The 18,793-nt window shown below is 38.5% G+C and overlaps 1 protein-coding gene across 2 annotated transcripts in view; it reads left to right on the top strand.

Moving 5' to 3' along the window:
• Positions 1-18,793, top strand: part of RGL1 (ral guanine nucleotide dissociation stimulator like 1) — a 127,010-nt gene that overhangs the window by 24,492 nt on the left and 83,725 nt on the right. For both annotated transcript variants that reach the window (XM_082612056.1, XM_082612055.1), the window contains exon 3: positions 14,925-15,133. In XM_082612056.1, the coding sequence (XP_082468182.1) occupies positions 14,925-15,133 (209 nt within the window). The remainder of the gene's footprint in view (positions 1-14,924; positions 15,134-18,793) is intronic.

Here is an 18,793-nt window from a genome sequence, read left to right as displayed (position 1 = left end):
TGGAGCCACGTGGCACTGCTCCTTGAACGTGGCTTTGGAGTCTGAAGGGTCTGGGCTGTACTCTGGCCTCTGTCAATTTCTAGGATGTGACTGGGTCAGTTACTTAGCCCCTTGAGCCTTCAGTGTCCTCATCTATAAATTGGGATTATTGTGAGAATCAAATAAGATTGTGTATATACAAGAGCTTTGAATATTAGGGCCACACAAACGCAAGATAACGTTACTCCCAATCTGAGCTTTTCTAGTCAGAAATGGACTTGTATAGTAACACTGATTAACTTATGCGTTCATTTACTCTGATCTGCTCCTGTCAGGAACAAGTCAAAGTAAGTGTATGCTTCTGCTCTGAATAAAACTAATATCAGTTGATGACTATGGAGAAAGAATAAAATCGGTCCCTTGGTAAGGGAGAAAGGGAGCTGGAGAGGAGAGTGGTACCACCAAAATTTTAGAAGAGGGAACTCATGCCCAAGTAAAAGCAGATGATTTTACTTCAATCCAGGTTTATTTCATTTGATGATCATTGGAATTCCTCTGGCATTATTACTGTGCTTCTTAATCATTAATGTTTATTATAATAATCTAGGACTAACTGCTGATTTCCCAGTTACAGGGACCTGCATTTTGTAGGTTGGAGGTTGGCTCCATGAATCTGCTTTTGACAAGTACCTCAGGTGATTCTGATGGAAGTGGATCACGGTCCACATTTTGAGAAAACTTTGCATTCTTTAGTAGTCTTTTAATTGAATCCTTTCTTATTTCCTTCAGTTCATTCTTCTTGTAGATCCATGTTATATTTGATCATGGTATACCTCCCTGCTTAAAATCTTTTAATGGCTTCCCATTGATATTAGGTTCAAGATCAAAATTCTTCTCCTGGCTAAGCTTGTTTCTTGATACCCTACCTACCCTGGCTCCCTCTCCTTTGGCCACATCAGCTTCTCTTTATCCTCCAGGACGCCAGGTTTCTTTCCTCCTTCAGGGCATTTGCATGCAGTTCCTTCACCTGAAATGTTCTCTCTCTCAACCTTTGCCTGGTGAAAATCTGCTGATTATTCTGATCTCTGTTTCCTCGGTGAAACTTTCCCTGATCACCAGGACACAGTCTGATCCCTTTACCTTATGTTCTTTTAGCACCTTTTTATGGAGAGCTGTGATCTGTCTTGGCATTAGATAGTTAATTGTTAAATTATCTGTTTAGTATTTGTCTTCTCTGCTTGAATGTTGGCTTCATGCAGATAAAGACCATGTCTGTGTTCACTTCTGTATCTGCAGTGTCTTATAATATAGCAACTTAAGCATAGTAAAAGCTCACTAAATATTTCAGAATAAATGAATGAATGAAAGTAGGGTTTGTGGTAAAGCTGCAGTCCTCTAGACCTCCACTGAAGAGGGTTTAATGCCTGGGATAGCAAGTTAGCCTTGTTATAAGGTGGAAAGCACTCTTACGTAGCATTCTAGAATGCGACGTTAGAGCACTTGTTTGTTTCAGTAATACAAACTTACTATAAATTCAGGGACCTCAAACAGCGTTCTTAGTGTTCAAGGCTTAGAACCTGGCACAGAAGAAAGGGGACGTTAAAAGGCTTCAGATAAACTCCTTACTTACTTTATACCATGTCTTTCATGCAGAAAGTATTGGAAGCTTCTTGGTAGTCCAACACCTCAGAAGTAAACTTGTAGTGTATTTACACCTACATTATGTAGCTGGTTGATTAGCTTGTGTATTCATTTCCTCATATACTCCCAGCTGGAGCTGCAAGAAGTCAAAACAAGAGCATATTCCCACTCTTTGTTTTCAAAGCAAGCAATTGGTTCAGTGACATTTACATCTGACAGAACAGTGCGGACAGTGTCAGCCTCAGAGAACGAGAGATCCTTGTGATGTGTAGTTTGATTCAGGGACTCGATCTTGATGGGAAAAGAATTCTGGAGGAAAAAACCCCCATGACTTCAGTAATTTTTATAATCATGATAACCAAGTATGGAATTAATGGAGACTCAAAAAAAGCTCCAAATAGTCATTTTGAGAGTTCACTGTAGTTCTCAACTGCTGTGAAGGGATAGAAACAGTTAACTTTGTTTACCTAAGATTTTTTTAGTTCCGAGGAGAGCTTGGCATTCTTCAATAGATCTATGGAATATAATCAGCCTTTCATTCAGATTTTTAAATGATTTGCCGTTTAATTACAACATTAATTTGTTTTTCACTTATTACAACAAACATTTACTGAGCACTTGCTGTGTGTTAGACATTATTCTATACCCCAGGGATTTAGTAGTGAACAGGATAAGAACTCTGCTGTTGTAGAATTTACAGACAGTAAACGTGCAAACAAGTCAGGGCTATAAGGCAGTTAACCTAGATGACATGATCTAGCCTGGCCGGGGAAGATGGGTAGTGGGACACCGGAGGGATGGTCCAGGTGGTGTATCCGAGGAGATACCACTTGATCAAAAGCAGTGAATGAGGGGAAGGACCCACCAGGAGAAAATCAGGCTGAGCAGCGTGCTAGGCAGAAGGAACAAATGCAAAAAAATCCTTAGGTGTGAATGAGCTTGCTTTGAAGAACTGAAAGAAGACTGGTATGGCTGGGGCTTAGAGAGGGAGGGAGATGATTTTGGTGGTGAAGTCAAGGAGGTAGGCAGGAAGGGCCTGTGGGCCATGGTAGAGTCTGCATACTATTCCAAGTGTCATGGGAAGCCAGCGAGAGGCTTTAAGCAGGGGAGTGACATGATCTGATTTGTGTCTTTAAAAGATTACTAGGGATGCCGTAAAAACAATTTGAAAGGGTATTTACCTCAGCAGTCCAACTCAGAGGTGATGAGCAAGCATTGTATACTTTTATTGTATTGGACAGACTTTTCTTGTGTGTATGTACATATTTTTTTATTTGACTGAATTTAGAAGAATCAAGGAAAATGTTACTTAGGGAACATTCTATCATTAGATAGATTTGTTAGATGAAAAACTCATTTTTATCTTAAAAACATATTTATTTAATATTCTTGAAGTGCTTATTGATGTGGTTATAGGCTAATTTCTGGAGCTATAAATATTCATATGACTAGACTTTGCCTTTAACAATTTTATGGTCTAGCAGAGGATGCCTGTCAGTAAACAAATGCTTACAACATACTATGGAAAGTGTGTTTGGCTATTATGAATGAAGCTGCTATAAATGTTTCTGTCCCTGTCTGTCGGTGGGCATACCACTCGTATCTTTTAGGAATGGAATTGCTGAGTCATAGGATAGGCATGTTTAGCTTTGGCAGGTACTTGGGCTTTATTCTGAAACTAGGATTTGTGCTTTAGAAAGATGATTTTAGCAAGACTAGAGGCAAGTGAAACAATTTAAGTGCTTGTTATACATACCCAGTTAAGAAATGAGGTCTAAATTAGGGTAAGACAGGATGGGGGAGAAGAATAGAATGGAGAGATATTTAGGGAATGGGACAGGTTGGATTTTGGAGGTGAGGGGGAGATAAGTCGGGAATAAAGATGATTTGTAGGTTTATTACTTGGATCATTAATGAAGTCAGAAGCTAGAGAAGGGGTGAGATTCTAGAGGAATAAAATGAGAGTTTCTTTTTGTACACGTTGAGTTAGAGTTCCTTATGGATTATCCAGGTGGATGTGTAGTAATTGGAAATTCATGTATAGAATTTAGAAGGAAAGTAAGAACTGGAGTTAAAGATTTGGGAGTTAGTATAATATTTATGTTAGGTGAAACGGGGGGCAGGGGCAGTGCGTAGTATGTATGGAATGGCCAGAAAGAGAGTATAGACTAAGAAGGAAAGAGGCTTGAGGTTGGGAATGTTTCCATACTGATGGTAAGTGAAGGACCAAGAACTAGTGACCAACCTGTAGTATCACAGGAGACCCTTGAAGGAGATGAAATAGAATTCTGGTTAAGTGTGACTGTGGCTCCATACCACTTGGACTTGAATCCTGGCTTTGGCCACTTTTTAGCTGTGTGCCCTGGGACAAGTCACTTAGCCTCTCTGGGCCTCATTTTTCTGTAAAATATCTGTAAAATGGGGATAAGACATGTATCTGCTCTCTAAGGTTATTATGGGACACATAGAAAGCGCTTAGAATTATTGATTGTTGTTGCTGAGAAGGTGATGTTTGTAAGCACAGGGGGCAGACAGTTCCAGGCGGGAATCCACGGTGCCGGTTCTGCAGGAATGCCCCAGGAGGTAATGCTGAAGCATTTCCATGGGATCGGCAACCAGGTGGAGGAGTAATGAAGGCAGAAGTAAACTCTGTAGGCCCATGTAATACCTTCCCTTCTTGTGGGAAAACCCATTGAATTTCATGAGATAAACACATAAGAAAGATCACTTGGTTTGCTTGAAGGCATCTCAGGCCATTGCATAAGTGTTAATAATACCTTACTTTACTATGTAGTTCTTTTATCTCATGCAGTTCAAAGCTTATCCTACATTTTTTGGGAATCATCCATGCAACATCAAGGTGAGTAAAGGAAGGTAAAGGTAAAACTGTTCCCACTTTACAAATGAGGAAACTAAGACTAAGAGAGGCCACACGACTTTGTCTAAGCTTTATATTGGTTAATCAACTTCTCCTTTATCCCATCAATAAACCTTTTACTCACCTTTGGTTTTTGCATTGTCAAGCACAGTATTTCTCAAAGGGTAATCAGTAGATCTTCTGCATTTAAAATTATCTGGGATGCTGGCTAAAATGCAGATCCCTTGGCTTTATTTTAGGTCTACTGATCAGAATCTCTGGAATATGGACTCAGGAATCTAATTTTACCCAGCATCTCAAGTGCTCCTCTTGAAAACTGCTTAGTGTGTTCAAGGAAACAGACAAATTCCAAAATGTACATTGTTTTTAGTGACATCTTTTACCAAAAAAAATCTTAAAATATCTTATATTCAGAAACTCAAACTACTATAACTAAAACTTTAGAAGCTTTTCTGAACATACGCTCTTTATGAAGTTGAGTAGTGCCTTTGGTTAAAAAGAAAACTGATTCGATCTATACAAATGAATGACGCAGTCCATTGGTCTGTTACCAGAGCACGGCTGGGGAGGTCACAGAGAAGCTATGGCTGAGGACTGTATATATTTACTTTAATTTGGCCACTGGTTCCATCTCCAATTACTATTTACAGTTATATAGCATTGATTAGAAAGAGTCGCTCTCTTCATAGTCATAGCTTCTATCTATTTGCGTGTCATGGTAAAATCAGCCATATCTCTCTATGGTATTCCTTGCGGAGTAGCTTTAAACTCTCAGGACTGGGTAATTTGAAGACTCTGACTCTAGGGAATGGGCTTCATAAGACCAAGCCCAGATCCAGTCATGACGGCTCATCCATCTGCTTTCTTCTCCTTTAGTTGTAGAGGAAGGGGACTTATCTGTGCAAGTCAACATCTTGTTGGGTTCTCTGTTGTTACCTTGGCTTTCAGCAGTCACATAGTAGGAACTCAACAAATAGATGTTGAATGAATGGATCCTCTCAAGTGTATTTAGGAAATAACAAAAGCAATTAAATTAGAAAGAGTTATTCTAGCTCACTGCTGAGACAAACAGAGGGCACTAACAAGTATTTGAAGATTGATTGACCTGGAACTAGAAAAAGAATCTAGTTCCATGCCTTCCTTATGAAGGCATGGAAGCTGAAGCTCAGGGTTGCAAGGGACCTTTGTCCCCATCAGTGCTGAAATTCTCTCTGTAAGGCCGCTGCTTATTTACCTGGCATTTATTTAATTTATTAAATATTCACTGATGTTAAGCTCTACACATCTTTCCTTCCATCCCATTAAATGAAAAAATTCACATTCATATAACCTCTACTGTTAAGTTTTTAGAGTATAGTCGTTCATTTCTTTTGTAGATTCCCTTCGCCCCTCATTTGGATTCTTTGCATAATGGGAGCTCTTTTAATACTCTTTTTACTAACTGACATCAAGAGTGGGTCATGAGCCATGGGAATGATGAGCATGTTATTAGGAAGATAAATATTTTCTTTACAACTGACATGCCTATTTTTTTACATATATTTTGGACACATTAAAGTCTAGTGGACAAAATGGTTCTCTTTCCAAAAGTTTCTGTTTGCTTGGGGAAATTGGATCTGTGTTTTTGCCAGGTATCAATTCTCTCTATCCTCTGCCCTCTCCTCTATCTATTTTTATTAAGTGTCAGCGCCGCTTTGTCTGGCTATATCACATAACCAATCATATTGTCATTTTGCTTTCATTTTCCGTTCTTTCTAAAAATATAAGGCAATTGTCTCATGACTAGAGAGATTTATAAACCTAGCAGGTAGGAAAACTAATTAATAATCTGGAAATTAGATTATTAGTGAGTCCCCCTGCAACCCCCAGGGATCCTACACTGTGTTATCCAGTAACTTCTCAAGCAACTTACTGACCTTGTTCTCCTGGCATCTTTTGGAGCCCTTGAGTGAAGTCATTCATCTTTCTTGGACTTAATTTACCCATTTAAGAAACCACAATAATGAAGGGGAAGTTTCGTTTTCCTCCAAAGAGGGTGTTTAACACAAAAACAGTATTTTTAAAAAATCTTTAGGTGTTAAAGATCTCAGTCAATGTCAGGAAGTAAGAGGGATAATGCCAGAGAATACTTGATGTCGTAAGACCTAATTTTGGTGAAAGTAATTGGGGTAGGGGAAAGAAAGTGAAAAGAGAAGGATTGTAGTATGACATACAATATTTTCTTTTATCTGTAGAATCCTGAATAGTTCTTGTAACCGTTCAACATGCTTTCAGATCTATTATCTAATTTTATCTCTTTCTTACAACAGTCCTATGAAATATGGAGATTCTAGTCTTAGGTGTACAAATAAGGAGACTGAATACCCAATACTGTGTCACTTTGCATTTTAATGCAACACGCTGTAATAGAAAGACAGGGTTATTTTTATATCCTGACTCTGTCAGTTATGCTAATTGGCTGGCTAACTGGGTGAGACAGCTCACTTCTCCAAACCTCAGTGTCCTCAAGTCAAGTAAGAATAATTCCTATACCCAAGGATTGATGTAAGGATTGAGCATCTAACCCATAAAGGCTCAGTAAATATCTGTTAACCGTCTCTTCCTTTTTATTCCGGGCATAAGGATGATTTTCTTAGAATTAATTTGCAGCTTATGAATAGGGAAACCTATTTTTTTTAAAGCCAGTTTACTTCGGTGTATCTTTCAGAGAGAGGTACTCAAGATAAACTAAATCGGTCTTCATACTTTGCCCTAGATTGGATTACCTGATAGGATGCTTGAAAGATACCTTGTCACTCTGTAGGTAGCCAGTTCTACAAGCCCGTGCATGGTCTCGGAACACTCACTACCTGTGCCAAATGCAGTGCTGAGGGTAGAGTGCTTGCCAGGGACTCTGTGTCCCAGAGCTTTGTGGGAACTGTGAAGTGCAACTGTACACTTGAATTTATAAGTCCACATAAGCTTGAAAGATTCATTTTTGGAGCGGAAAAGGAGTAAGCTGGATAGTCATTCCTCGAATTCTGAAACCCAGGGGAATAACGATTTTGCTGGCATTTTGATAATGGGGCTTGATTTTTATGCTTGTATCGTAATAGGTGATAATAATAGTGGGAACTGAATGTTTACTTTGCTTAAAACTGAATTTATCCCATAGGAAAGTGGGGAGGATAAGAGATTCCTTAATGTGGTGTTCAGAAGAAGAATCAAGCTAATGATTCAGTTGGGAAACATCAGGCAACTGCCACCCTCTGCTCCCGCAAAGACTGGTGAAGGAACACTTTACATCTCAACAGGAGATGAAGCCCCGTGGAGCTGTCGGTGGGATTTATGGAGGGCTGGGAAAGTTGCTGGGTTGTGAGGAAGCCTTTCCATTCAAAGCAGGCTTCATTCACAGAGAATATTAGGTCCCACAGAAGCTCACTACTCCCTGCTGACCTTTTCAGACAGAGGTTAGCTGGGTTGCACAAAAACAGAATGAGTTCCAGAAAGCCAGGGCGCCTGTTAACCTATGACCTCAGCATAGGAAGACCTTGGGCATTTGAGGCCTGAATGTGTGAGACAGGAGGGAGCTGTGAATTTTGCAAGTTCACTCTGGACACTAAAAACCCTGACAATTTGTGATGTAATTTGGCACGTGCAGCGATGACTATTTTAGTTCAAACCTCCCTCCCCCATAACTGTAAATCCTTGAACTTCTCAAAATAGCATGTGATTTCTTCATTTTGCAAAGCCAATGACCAAGACATTGAAACTTTAAGTTATTGCCCTAGGTACCATAGTAAATTGGCCTCAGAGAAGGAAAGGGAAACCATTTAATCCTCTTAATCATTAGCGTTCTGAGTTTCAAGCAGCAGAGTAGCATATAAAAGTGAAATTATTTTATTTGAAAAACATAGTCAGCAAACTCCCTTAAATCCACTTAATTTTTGAATCTGCCTCCTTAGAGACTCCTTAAATCCTTAAAGGAGGAGGACCAGAATGCCAGCAGTAGGGGTTCGTGTGAGAGAAGATCCAGTCTGTTACGGGTTAACACCGGGCGGAACAGATTCACAGCCAGGAGGACGACCATTTTTTAGGAGATGGAAAACACAACTTCCTGTTTCCCCTTGGAGAGTTCCTGGACTCTTTGGGATGATCTAGGAAACTCTGCTGAGACAGGATGGCGGAAGGGACTGGGATTTCTATCTGATAAAACACTGGCCCTTGTTTGTTATTACAGCTCTCTTAGCATTTTCCTGAGGATGAAGCGTACTCATCGTAGAAATCTGACCGCATTCTAACGTGTGTGGCTTCAAGCAAAGTCCGCTCTTGGCGATCCTGTAATTGTTTTAAGAGCACGTTAATTTGTCGGGCACGTGCTCCTCTATCTCTTCTCCTTTTTTTCTTAGTTCAGAGGCATAATTTTCTATCTTCTGTGAGGTCAAAGGTCATGGTGACAACACACATGCCTTAACTGGAGTGGACACAGAAAGAGAAAAATGTTCTACCAATATGAAGTCTCTCCTGAATTTGCCATTGGCCTAATCTGAGGGGGACTTCTAGGCAGTGGTGTGCTGATAAATCACCTCTCCAGACCCAAAGCCCCGATTTGTAGCCAGTTTGCCAATTTCCATGGTGTAGATATTTCCACCATGGCCAGATTCACAATACCAACATGAGGTCATGGAACATAGGATTGAGGAATGTCTACAATCAGCTCTTGCAAGCGGGACAGGCTGGCTCCAGCATGCTGCGGGCTAGACCTCGATATGTTTGTGTAATTAGGTGGAAGGTGCATATGTTGGCATCTATATGAATCTGGCAGTGAAGATTACTCCTGGATTCTCTGTCCAGAAGTGCTACCACAGATCAGGTGAGTGTAAATTTGCCATATGTGCAGGTGCTTCTTCCAGTGCTTGACATCTTTGCTCTTGGAACCCTCTTAATTTGGGTATTCTTCCAGATGCCATCCTCTGCCCTCTAGTCTTTTTTTCTGTTCACTCTGCCTGGAGGCTGAAGCTGTTTTCATTGATGTGACTCCTATATATTTCCATCTTAGACCTATCCCCCAGCTTTTGGATTCTGACTGCCTGTTGGACTGTACCATTGGAAAATCCCAAAGATACTTCAAATTTTACATTTCTTCCCCCCCCCACCCCGCGCCTTGTTTTGGCCATGCTGTGCGACCTGTGGGATCTTAGTTCCCCGACCTGGGTTTGAACCAGTGCCCCCTGCAGTGGAAGTGCAGAGTCCTAACCACTGGACCGCCAGGGAATTCCCAAGTTTTACATTACTAAAGTGGAATTCAGTGCCTCTGCCTCACAAGAATCTGGCTTCTCTTTCTCAGTTTACTTTCATGTGGGTGGTATCCTTATCTTTCCAGTCACTTTCAGACGCTGCCTCTATGTAGAGTCGCTCCTGGTTCTTCCATGGTATCTGCCTATCTGTCCACCATTTTACTCATATTGCATTATAATGGTTTCTCTGTGTCTGTTTCCTCCTTCAGACTGAACATCCTGGGTGTCTGAACTGCATGCTCTTTACCTTTGTATCTCTACTGTTTTGCACAGTGCCTGGCACATAGTATGGTTTGGTTAATGTGTGCCTGAATAAGTAGATGAATAAATGAGAGATCCGTTCCGTACCCTTTGTATGCACTTAGCAGCGAATTGCCAGACTTAGGAAATAAAAATACAGGATGCCAGGTTAATTTGGAAATTCAGAGAAACAACAAATCATTTTTCAGTATGAGTAGGTCCTAAATATTGCATGAGACATACTTACACTCCCAAATTACTCATTTATTATTTTTCTGAAATTAAAATTTAGCTGGGCATCCTAGCAACCCTAACCTAGCAAAAGAAGTTAGTTGACACCCAGAGTAGAAGTTCACACGATGCAGAAGCTCACACTGAGCTTGACATCACATGCCTTAAGTTTCGTATAGACTATGCCTTACATCTCTGAATGTCTCACGTGTAAATAGATCTCTATACTCAGATGCACTGGCCTCTCCATAACGTTCTGCTTTGTGCCGTTACATACACATATTTTTTTCTTTGCGTGGCAAGGACATTTAATCTATACGTATTTGGGCAATATGGACAAATGATCAGAGTTTGTGAGTCATCTCACAGTATTTCCTATACTGTGGTGATTTCTTATTGTTTCTGGGTGGTGGTTACAGAGCATTTGAATAGATGTTACAAAATAGACCCTTGGTGTTCTGGGATGAGCGTACAGAGAGCAATGTGCTATTCTTAAACTTCTGTAAAACTTTGGCTCTGGGTTTTAGGTTTTCTTAGGGAGTTATGTATGGCTGGAAGAGTGCTCACTATTTACGTTTCTGCTCAAGCCAGGCTGCCTGAGAACTGATGTACTGAAGATTAAGCATGGCTTGGAGAAGAACTTCATACTGTCTCCAGTCTAATGAGGTTGTTTACTTAACACGTTCCCTGTTAACCTATCAGATGACTAAAGGATTATATTGATTGAAGACAATTTTTTAAAAATTAGAAACACCCAAGTTGTGAATAGTTTACGTTTTCAAAGGCGAAAGAGTATATTTCTCAATGACTGGAAACACGATTGAAACATGGCACATTTCATCTCTCACATTCTCTTTCTCCTGTTCCCCTTATGTCAAAATTGGTAATTATGGAAATTCCATGGCTAGGACAGTTGGGCAGGGTTTTAGATATTTACCCCATAGGAGTCAGACATGTTCTCTTAGGAAAAGCTGAATTCTAATGGCAGAAGGATTGGCCAAAAAAACAATTATGAAACATTCTTGTGGCCTCAGTATCATGATCTTGTCAGTAAAGCGATGGTCTCTGATTAAATCCAGATTGAGCTGTTTCCTGTTAGCGTGCTAACCCAGAGGGCATGCTCAGCCCTCCGTGTCTTGCTCTTCTAAGTCTGGGTTTTTAAACACTTGTCTGCCAAGGCTCTCCCCGCCGCCTCTCCCAACTATTCTTTTAAACTAGAATTTAAAGGTATTGAGATATTATAAACAAAAACAGACCCTAAAGTCTCTTAAGGGTCACGTAGCTATTGAATATTTTGCTGCAAAAATGAAACTACAATTTTAGCTTCTCCATTCTAACCATAGGCGTAGTGTATTTTTGTGTGTTTCACTTTTGTATCATTTTATTTCCATTCCAGTAACAAGCAGATAATTACAAAGTTTTTATTTCATAAAAATGTACTTTATTTCAATGTTGGTAAATTAAAACTCATCTTCGAAAATCTGGCCTTCCCCCTGCTATAGCAAAGAGATATTAGGGTACTTAGCAAATGTGCAGAAAATGAGAGTAAGCAAGTGCTCTGACATCTTAAGTTGCATTGTTAACTTTTGTGAGAATGGTTTTAGGCATCAGAGCAATTCCTGTACTTCATTTTATGATATTGCCATTGATGCTCACCTGTTGCCATGAGAGAATGATTTGTAAAATCTAAATATTCAGAATATTCTATTAGCCATTCTGTTAGCTCAATCATGGTTCTTCCTAATGTACAGATAAAAACACTGAGGAACAGAAACCATTGAAGGGACTTATGGGGATCAAGCATGCGTACTGAGATTTTTTTTCAGAGTAAAAGGAGTGAAGGGAGGCGACTGGGGTAATGAGTAACATGATTCCATTCCCAAGGGAGAAACGTGGCTTCCTGCCAAATCTGCTTTCTGGCAGGAAAAGGGACCCACTTCATCAGGGTCTTTGACAAGCATTTTTCTCTGTGTTTGAATTTTTGGCGACATCACTGCTTAGGGAAAAATCAGTTCTTTTAAATAGTTATTACTTGTAATAAGAAAAGATTTAAAGTGGAATTTGCATTGTGAGTAAAGTAAGAATCATCAAAGTATAAAATTGTTTGGTGAGGGAACCCTGACATTGTCACAAGGTAAGGAAACTTGATTTAGGATTAGAGCTTGACTATCTGTAGAAACTGAGAAGCCATTCCTTTTGTTGTTGTTAACATTTGAAATTGAGGTATATTTTTTAACTACTACTTTTTAATATTATCAGACTGATCATTATTTTGGCCAGATCTTTAGAGGTGACAAAGTAAAAAACACAAAATATCCCTAAATTTTGGTAGTAAGAAAGAGATCAAAGGAACATAGATTTTTTTTTTACATTAATTTTTATTGGAGTGTAGTTGCTTTACAAGGTTGTGTTAGTTTCTTGCTGTACAGCAAAGCGAATCAGTCATATGTATACATATATACACTTGTTTTTAGATTTCCTTCGCATTTAGGTCACCACAGAGCACTGAGTAGAGTTCCCTGTGCTATATAGTAGGTTCTCATTAGTTATCTGTTTTGACCATGGTAGTGTACGTATGTCAGCCCCAATCTCCCAGTCATCCCATCCCCCTCTTTCCCCCTTGGTAACCGTAAGTTTGGAACAAAGATGTTTGAAGATAAAAATTAACATTTTATTTTATAATGTCTTGATTTTTCTTTTTTAAAGTAAAAAGTGGCATATGTGAATTAAGTTTGAAATGCATCACAGTGACTTACTAAGCTAACATTTTCCAAAGTATGTTCATTCTGATGTTCTGCAAGATGCTCTGAGACTAAAGGGAAATCCATTAGAAAATGTCATATACCATATCCTTCTTTTGGAGTTTCATACCATGTTAACATATTAAAAACTTTAAGAAATTCTACAACGCAGAAGTATATTGGACTTTGTTTAACTCTATAGTTTCCAAACTTGACTGCAGGACCTTTTGTTTTGGAACTAGTGTTTTACAGCACACACTTAGGACAACACTGTACCAAGTAATTAAAAACATAATTAGACTTTGAAACCATATATATTCTTCATTTGTTGTTTCTAGTTAAAGTTAACTGAAGCTCCTGGAAGACAGATGGATACTATTAGGCCTATTCTAAAACTACATACAGTGTGATAAAGAATGATTGTAAGGCCATGATCTGAGTCAACAGGCCTAAGAGGCCTAAAGAAACATTTGGTGTTTTGACTGAACCAGAACCCTTTCCTTGGTAAAGTAAAAGTATCTTTCAAAAATTAAATAAAGAAATCAAGTCATCCACCGCATATGCTGGAGTCTTAATATTAACTCCTGCTAGCAGTTAGCTGTGATGACATTAAGCTATTCTAAGCCCCTTCTAAAAGTGATGGCCTTTGCTTTGGTCTTACAGAAGGCAATCTTGCCTGCTAATTTCCTTCCAGTGGTTTAACTTTTGACAGGCCAGGTGAAGAAATAGCAAACGTGACTTAATAAGCACAATATCATCATTTAGAGGTTCGGTTCTCTCTTTTTTGCCCCTTTAATCTTCACACGTCTGATGATTTCAATTTAGGAAAATCTGATATAAAACAATTCACACTTAAAATTCAGAGATGTCGCCTGGTGATTGTTTGCATTGCTTAGAATGATTATTTGCTTAGAAAAAGTTCCTCTCTGTAGGGCATCTTCCCCTATGCCTATGAAGGACAGGTTAAACTTTGAAAATCACGTCGCTGTATAATTTGTTAGGCACAGGTTTATTGTAGAATGTAAGGCACACCTGTATTTTTCTTCAGTTTATTTCACTTCCCTCATGCTCAGTTTTGAAGCTTTACAGATATTATCACTAATCTAGTTCTTTAGTATTATGGTTTATGTCTCCAAGGTGCAGTTATACCTACCAATACTATTCATAGTTTCATTCTCATGTGATAGCTACTTTTCAGAAGGAAACATCTTCTCTTGTACATTGCAAGTCTCCAGAAGGCAGGGGTCACGCACCCACCTACGCTTTCCATTACTCGTCAAAGATTAGCCGAGGTCTGCTCCGTACAAACACTTCTCAGCCAACTCTGTTGATGACCAGTGATACTGAATCAGAAAGTGTGTTGCCTCCCATGAACTAAAGAACATCAGATCGCGGTCAGATCTCCCTAGATGTCTGTGGAGAGCATACTCTTCCCATGGCTGATTTTTTCAAGCTATCAGCATGATGTCATCTGGCTCACACAAATCTAAATATTTAACAATCAGCTCTCCAAAGCCAGCACGATCGGTTCCGGCACACCATTGTAGGAGCTGTCTTTGAGAGTGAGTTTGAAAACTTACCGTGGAACAATACAGAGGGAGTGATTGATAAAGATTTGCTAAACTTGGTCCTGGGGGTCATAGAAAGCATTCTCGACAGGATATGCCAGCAACCTAGTTCTTGATAGGGAAGTAAGTAGAAGCACATGTAACCTCTATGAAGTAATACCTCTACTTCTAGAGAGGAAGGGAATGCACATACCACCCCTACATGCCCCCGCCTGCCCATCCGGCTCTACTACACTCACAGGTGAGAGGATTGCCTTACCTGACTTCCTGTAGGGAAATTAAGGGAAAACATGCTTCAACTACTTCAATGTTTTCAGTTTTACCTTAGGGAGTCATTCCTCCTGATCAAAATCATGAATTTATTGTACAGGTTGAAGGCGACCAGCTGCCTCCGGGGCATACAGTCAGTCAGTATGAGACGTGTAAGATCAGGACCATAAAAGCTGGCACGTTGGAGAAGCTCGTGGAGAACCTGCTGACAGCTTTTGGGGACAATGACTTTACCTACATCAGCATCTTCCTGTCAACGTACAGAGGCTTTGCCTCCACTAAAGAAGTGCTGGAGCTGCTGCTGGACAGGTAAGAATCTGAAGGGGTGTGAGAGGCGACAGAAAGGTCAGGCTGTTTGCAGAGTGAAGGCATGAGGTTCTGAATCACCTGCACTTGGTATGCTGAGAGAGAGACACGTGAGGAAGGGTTACCTGGAAGGAAGGACCTTTGGAACAAAGGGCATGGAGATTATTCAGGAGCTTCTTCACTGTCCATTTCTGGTAAAAATATCTCACAAAAACATCTATAAAAGAGTTAGGAGTACCTATCATAAAGGTAGATTCAATTGTTTATAGATTTCAGTTATCATTTGCCACTCTACAATTTTCTCCATGTTTTCATAATTTTCTAAATTAGTCAATTAACCAGGAACCTTATTGGGTTGTTGTGAGAATTAAAATTGCTAAATGTACTATTAACAATCACCATGTATTGGCTGCTTTACGGGTATGCACAGACATATCGTCCTTGATCTATGTTGTTAAGTCATATGTTACACAGAATAAATAGAGCAGTGTGCATTATAATTCACACATTGATAATTGATAGCTGTATTTCCCCCCATTATTTTTGTTTTATTTATATAATTAAGCTTGATCTTTTAAAAATTATTATTAAATTGACTTGGTATTGGGAAGAAGAAAACTGTCAGCTAAATGATTGCTTTAGAATCATGAGAGTCCTCATCCACATCCTTGTATTCTGGGGTTTCCTGCATAAGGAAGGAAGGAAGGAGGGAAGGAAGGAGGGAAGGAGGGAGGGAGGGAGGGAGGGAGGGAGATAGGGTGTTCTGTTTGACTTAGTGAATATTGATTTTTAACTAGATTTTTAAATTTTGAAAGTAATAGATGCTCGTGTTAAAAATTCTTATACCATAGAAGGGTATAAAAAGAAACGTTAATGTTTTCTCATATTACTACTTTTTCCTAAATAACATTTATTAGGTTTTTTAAAACACGTGGAAGTAGGAAGAAAAAAAAATAGATACAAACTGTAACCTAATTAGGCAGATAACACATATTAACATTTTAAAAATAGAAGTAATCCATGTATATAAAGTTCAAACAATTCAGAAAATTATGAAAAAAAATAAGAAATAAAAAGAAAAAATTTCTACTTCCCCAAGTCCCATTTCCAGTCCCATTCTTCCTGGATAATAACTGTAAATTATTCCTTCTGTATTATTCCCAAGTTTTTCTGGGTGTATAGAAATGTGTGTTTATATATTTTTATTTATGTATGATTTTATCATATATATTTACGATATAAATAGACTCATAGTACATAGTGTGTTCTGTGCCTTGCTTTTTTCGCTTATCTTTGTCTTGGAGATTTTTTTACTCAGTAAGTTCTTCAACATATATAAAGGGCTTAGAACAGCGGCTGGCATAGTGAAAGCTCAAGAAATGTAAGTTATTGTTATTTTAAAGTCAGCACATATAGATAGGTTTACTATATTCTTTTTAGTGGCTTTACAGTACTTATTGAATGGAGTATTCTATGGATGGACAGTTAAGCTCTCTCCAGTTTAATTTGTTTTTAAACTTTTAAACAGTGCTGCAAAGAGTGTCTTTGAGTATATATTTTCTAAGTATTTGTTTGAGAACTCTATAGGATAATTTCATAGAAGAGCAGCTGATGGGTCAAAACATATAAGCATTTTAAAATGTGAAAGATGTTGCTAGACTGCCCTCCAGAAAGCTGTACCAACCACTCTCCTGTCCATAGAAAATGAGAGTGTCCCTTTGCTTTCCCTACACTCTTACCAGCTGTATTTTCATGTCTGCAATTGAAACCATCTCTGCTGTCATCTGTCCATTGAAAAGTAGCTCATTGTTTTTATATTTATGTTTCTTACATTTATGAGTGAGGTATAGCATGTTTTAAAATACTTATTGGTCGTTTGTGTTTTTTGTGCACTCTCTGTTCATATCTTTATTTTTATTTTGGACTATTGTTATCTAATTGTTGATCATCTAATTGTAACTCTTTGTATATTATCAAAATTAGGTTTTTTTGCCTATCATATGTTGGAAATATTTTTTTCTAATTTGTCCCTTGGTTTTAAAAGTTGTTTACAAATATTCTTTTTTATGAAGACATTAAAAATTCTTTTTATGCAGTCATGTTTATCAGTCTTAAGAAAGGCCTTTAATAATCTAATTCTGTTACGACGCGAATAAGGTTATTGATAACAGTGAGTTTTTCTCAAGATATTTTCCTCATAGATGCATAAAGAGTGAAATCGTTTGGACCAATGGTTATTGATATGTTCATATTCAGGAACATTCACAGAACGTCTATACTTTATTATGCAGTGATCCGGTTAAGATAACTCTGGACTTTGACATAGGTGGGAAGTTCCGTAGTTTTTTTTCACATAGCAGTACTTAAAATATTAAGCCTGGAATATAAACCTGTGGGATTAGTGAGTCATTTCTTTCATAGTTTGTTTGCTTGTATAATACCTCACACCTATAAATAGAACCTGAAGAATTATATGAATTTTCTTTCCACTGTTTCATATTTATAAAAAGGATGCAGTATGCTAACTGTTGGCAGGCAGAATGAGGAAATAGGTCAACGCATCAAACACTCCTACAAGTTTTCTTTGGAATTGGTAACCTCTTCTGCTTATGGGGTAACTCCATTGATAATAGACCACAGATGTCCATAGTCAGTAAAAGAGTACACGTGAATTCCAGCTGCTCATCATAAATAGTGGGCATACACACAGGAACTAGAGTGTTTAGTCTGTGGCTCATGTACATCCAGCTTTTATTTGATGATTTAAAAAAATCAGTTTGTTCTCCTATCACGGTGGGTAGACATTTTTGGATTGTTAAAATATTGCTAGATGACAATTGTTAAATAATAGAATCAACATGAATTCAAATTACATTTAATTCAAGCAATCATTTAAGGTATAACTGAATGAAGAGTTAAGGTATATCTTGAACTGTTTAGGTAGGCCAAGGCTTGACCTTGAATTTAATCTCATAGTCAGATCCTTTGATTCTGACATGAGTGGAATCAACACGTACTGAATGTCTATAAAATACCCAGTGCTCTGCAAGACACCATGTGGACGAAGCAGAAATTTGAGACTTGGTAAGTTCTCACCCTTGTGATGAATTTACTGTGAAGCTGCTGGTATTTAACCTCCAGGGGCCCTCACTTGCAGTCCACTCTACGTAATTTATATTCATAATTTTATATTCTTTTTCTTAGAGAGGACCCCTCAGATTACATATGCTGGCCCCGCAAAACATGGATCCACCCTCACAACTTAATATGTTACTGCAAAAGATAATTACGTGCAGAAAACAAGTAGACAACTACTTAAAATGGTGTAATAGTGAAACTCTGACATGTTCTACAGAAGTTCAGAGAAATAAATCCCACTTATTTTGCTTCCTCTGCAGAAATTTGGATTTGTCCATATATGTACAAACTTCATTATAAATATTTCTTCCTCATTCCATTTCCTACTCTCTCTTATATCCTATGGCCAAATGTTAATCTTTGCTTTTAACCAAAATGCAGATTCTGTGAAACACTCGGTTCTTAAATTGGTTGTCGGGGGTTTTAATGTCTGTAATTGGGAGGTAAGCAGTAAAGCTGTGTGAACTTGCCTTTTCTGAAAATAAGCTAGATACTCTATTTTATTATTAGTAAATGGTGGTAGAC

This window comes from Mesoplodon mirus (assembly GCF_964341445.2).
Source record: "Mesoplodon mirus genome assembly, chromosome: 3".
NCBI lineage: Eukaryota > Metazoa > Chordata > Mammalia > Artiodactyla > Ziphiidae > Mesoplodon > Mesoplodon mirus.
Note: the sequence above shows the minus strand (reverse complement) of the source record. Positions and strands in the feature narration are given on the sequence as shown.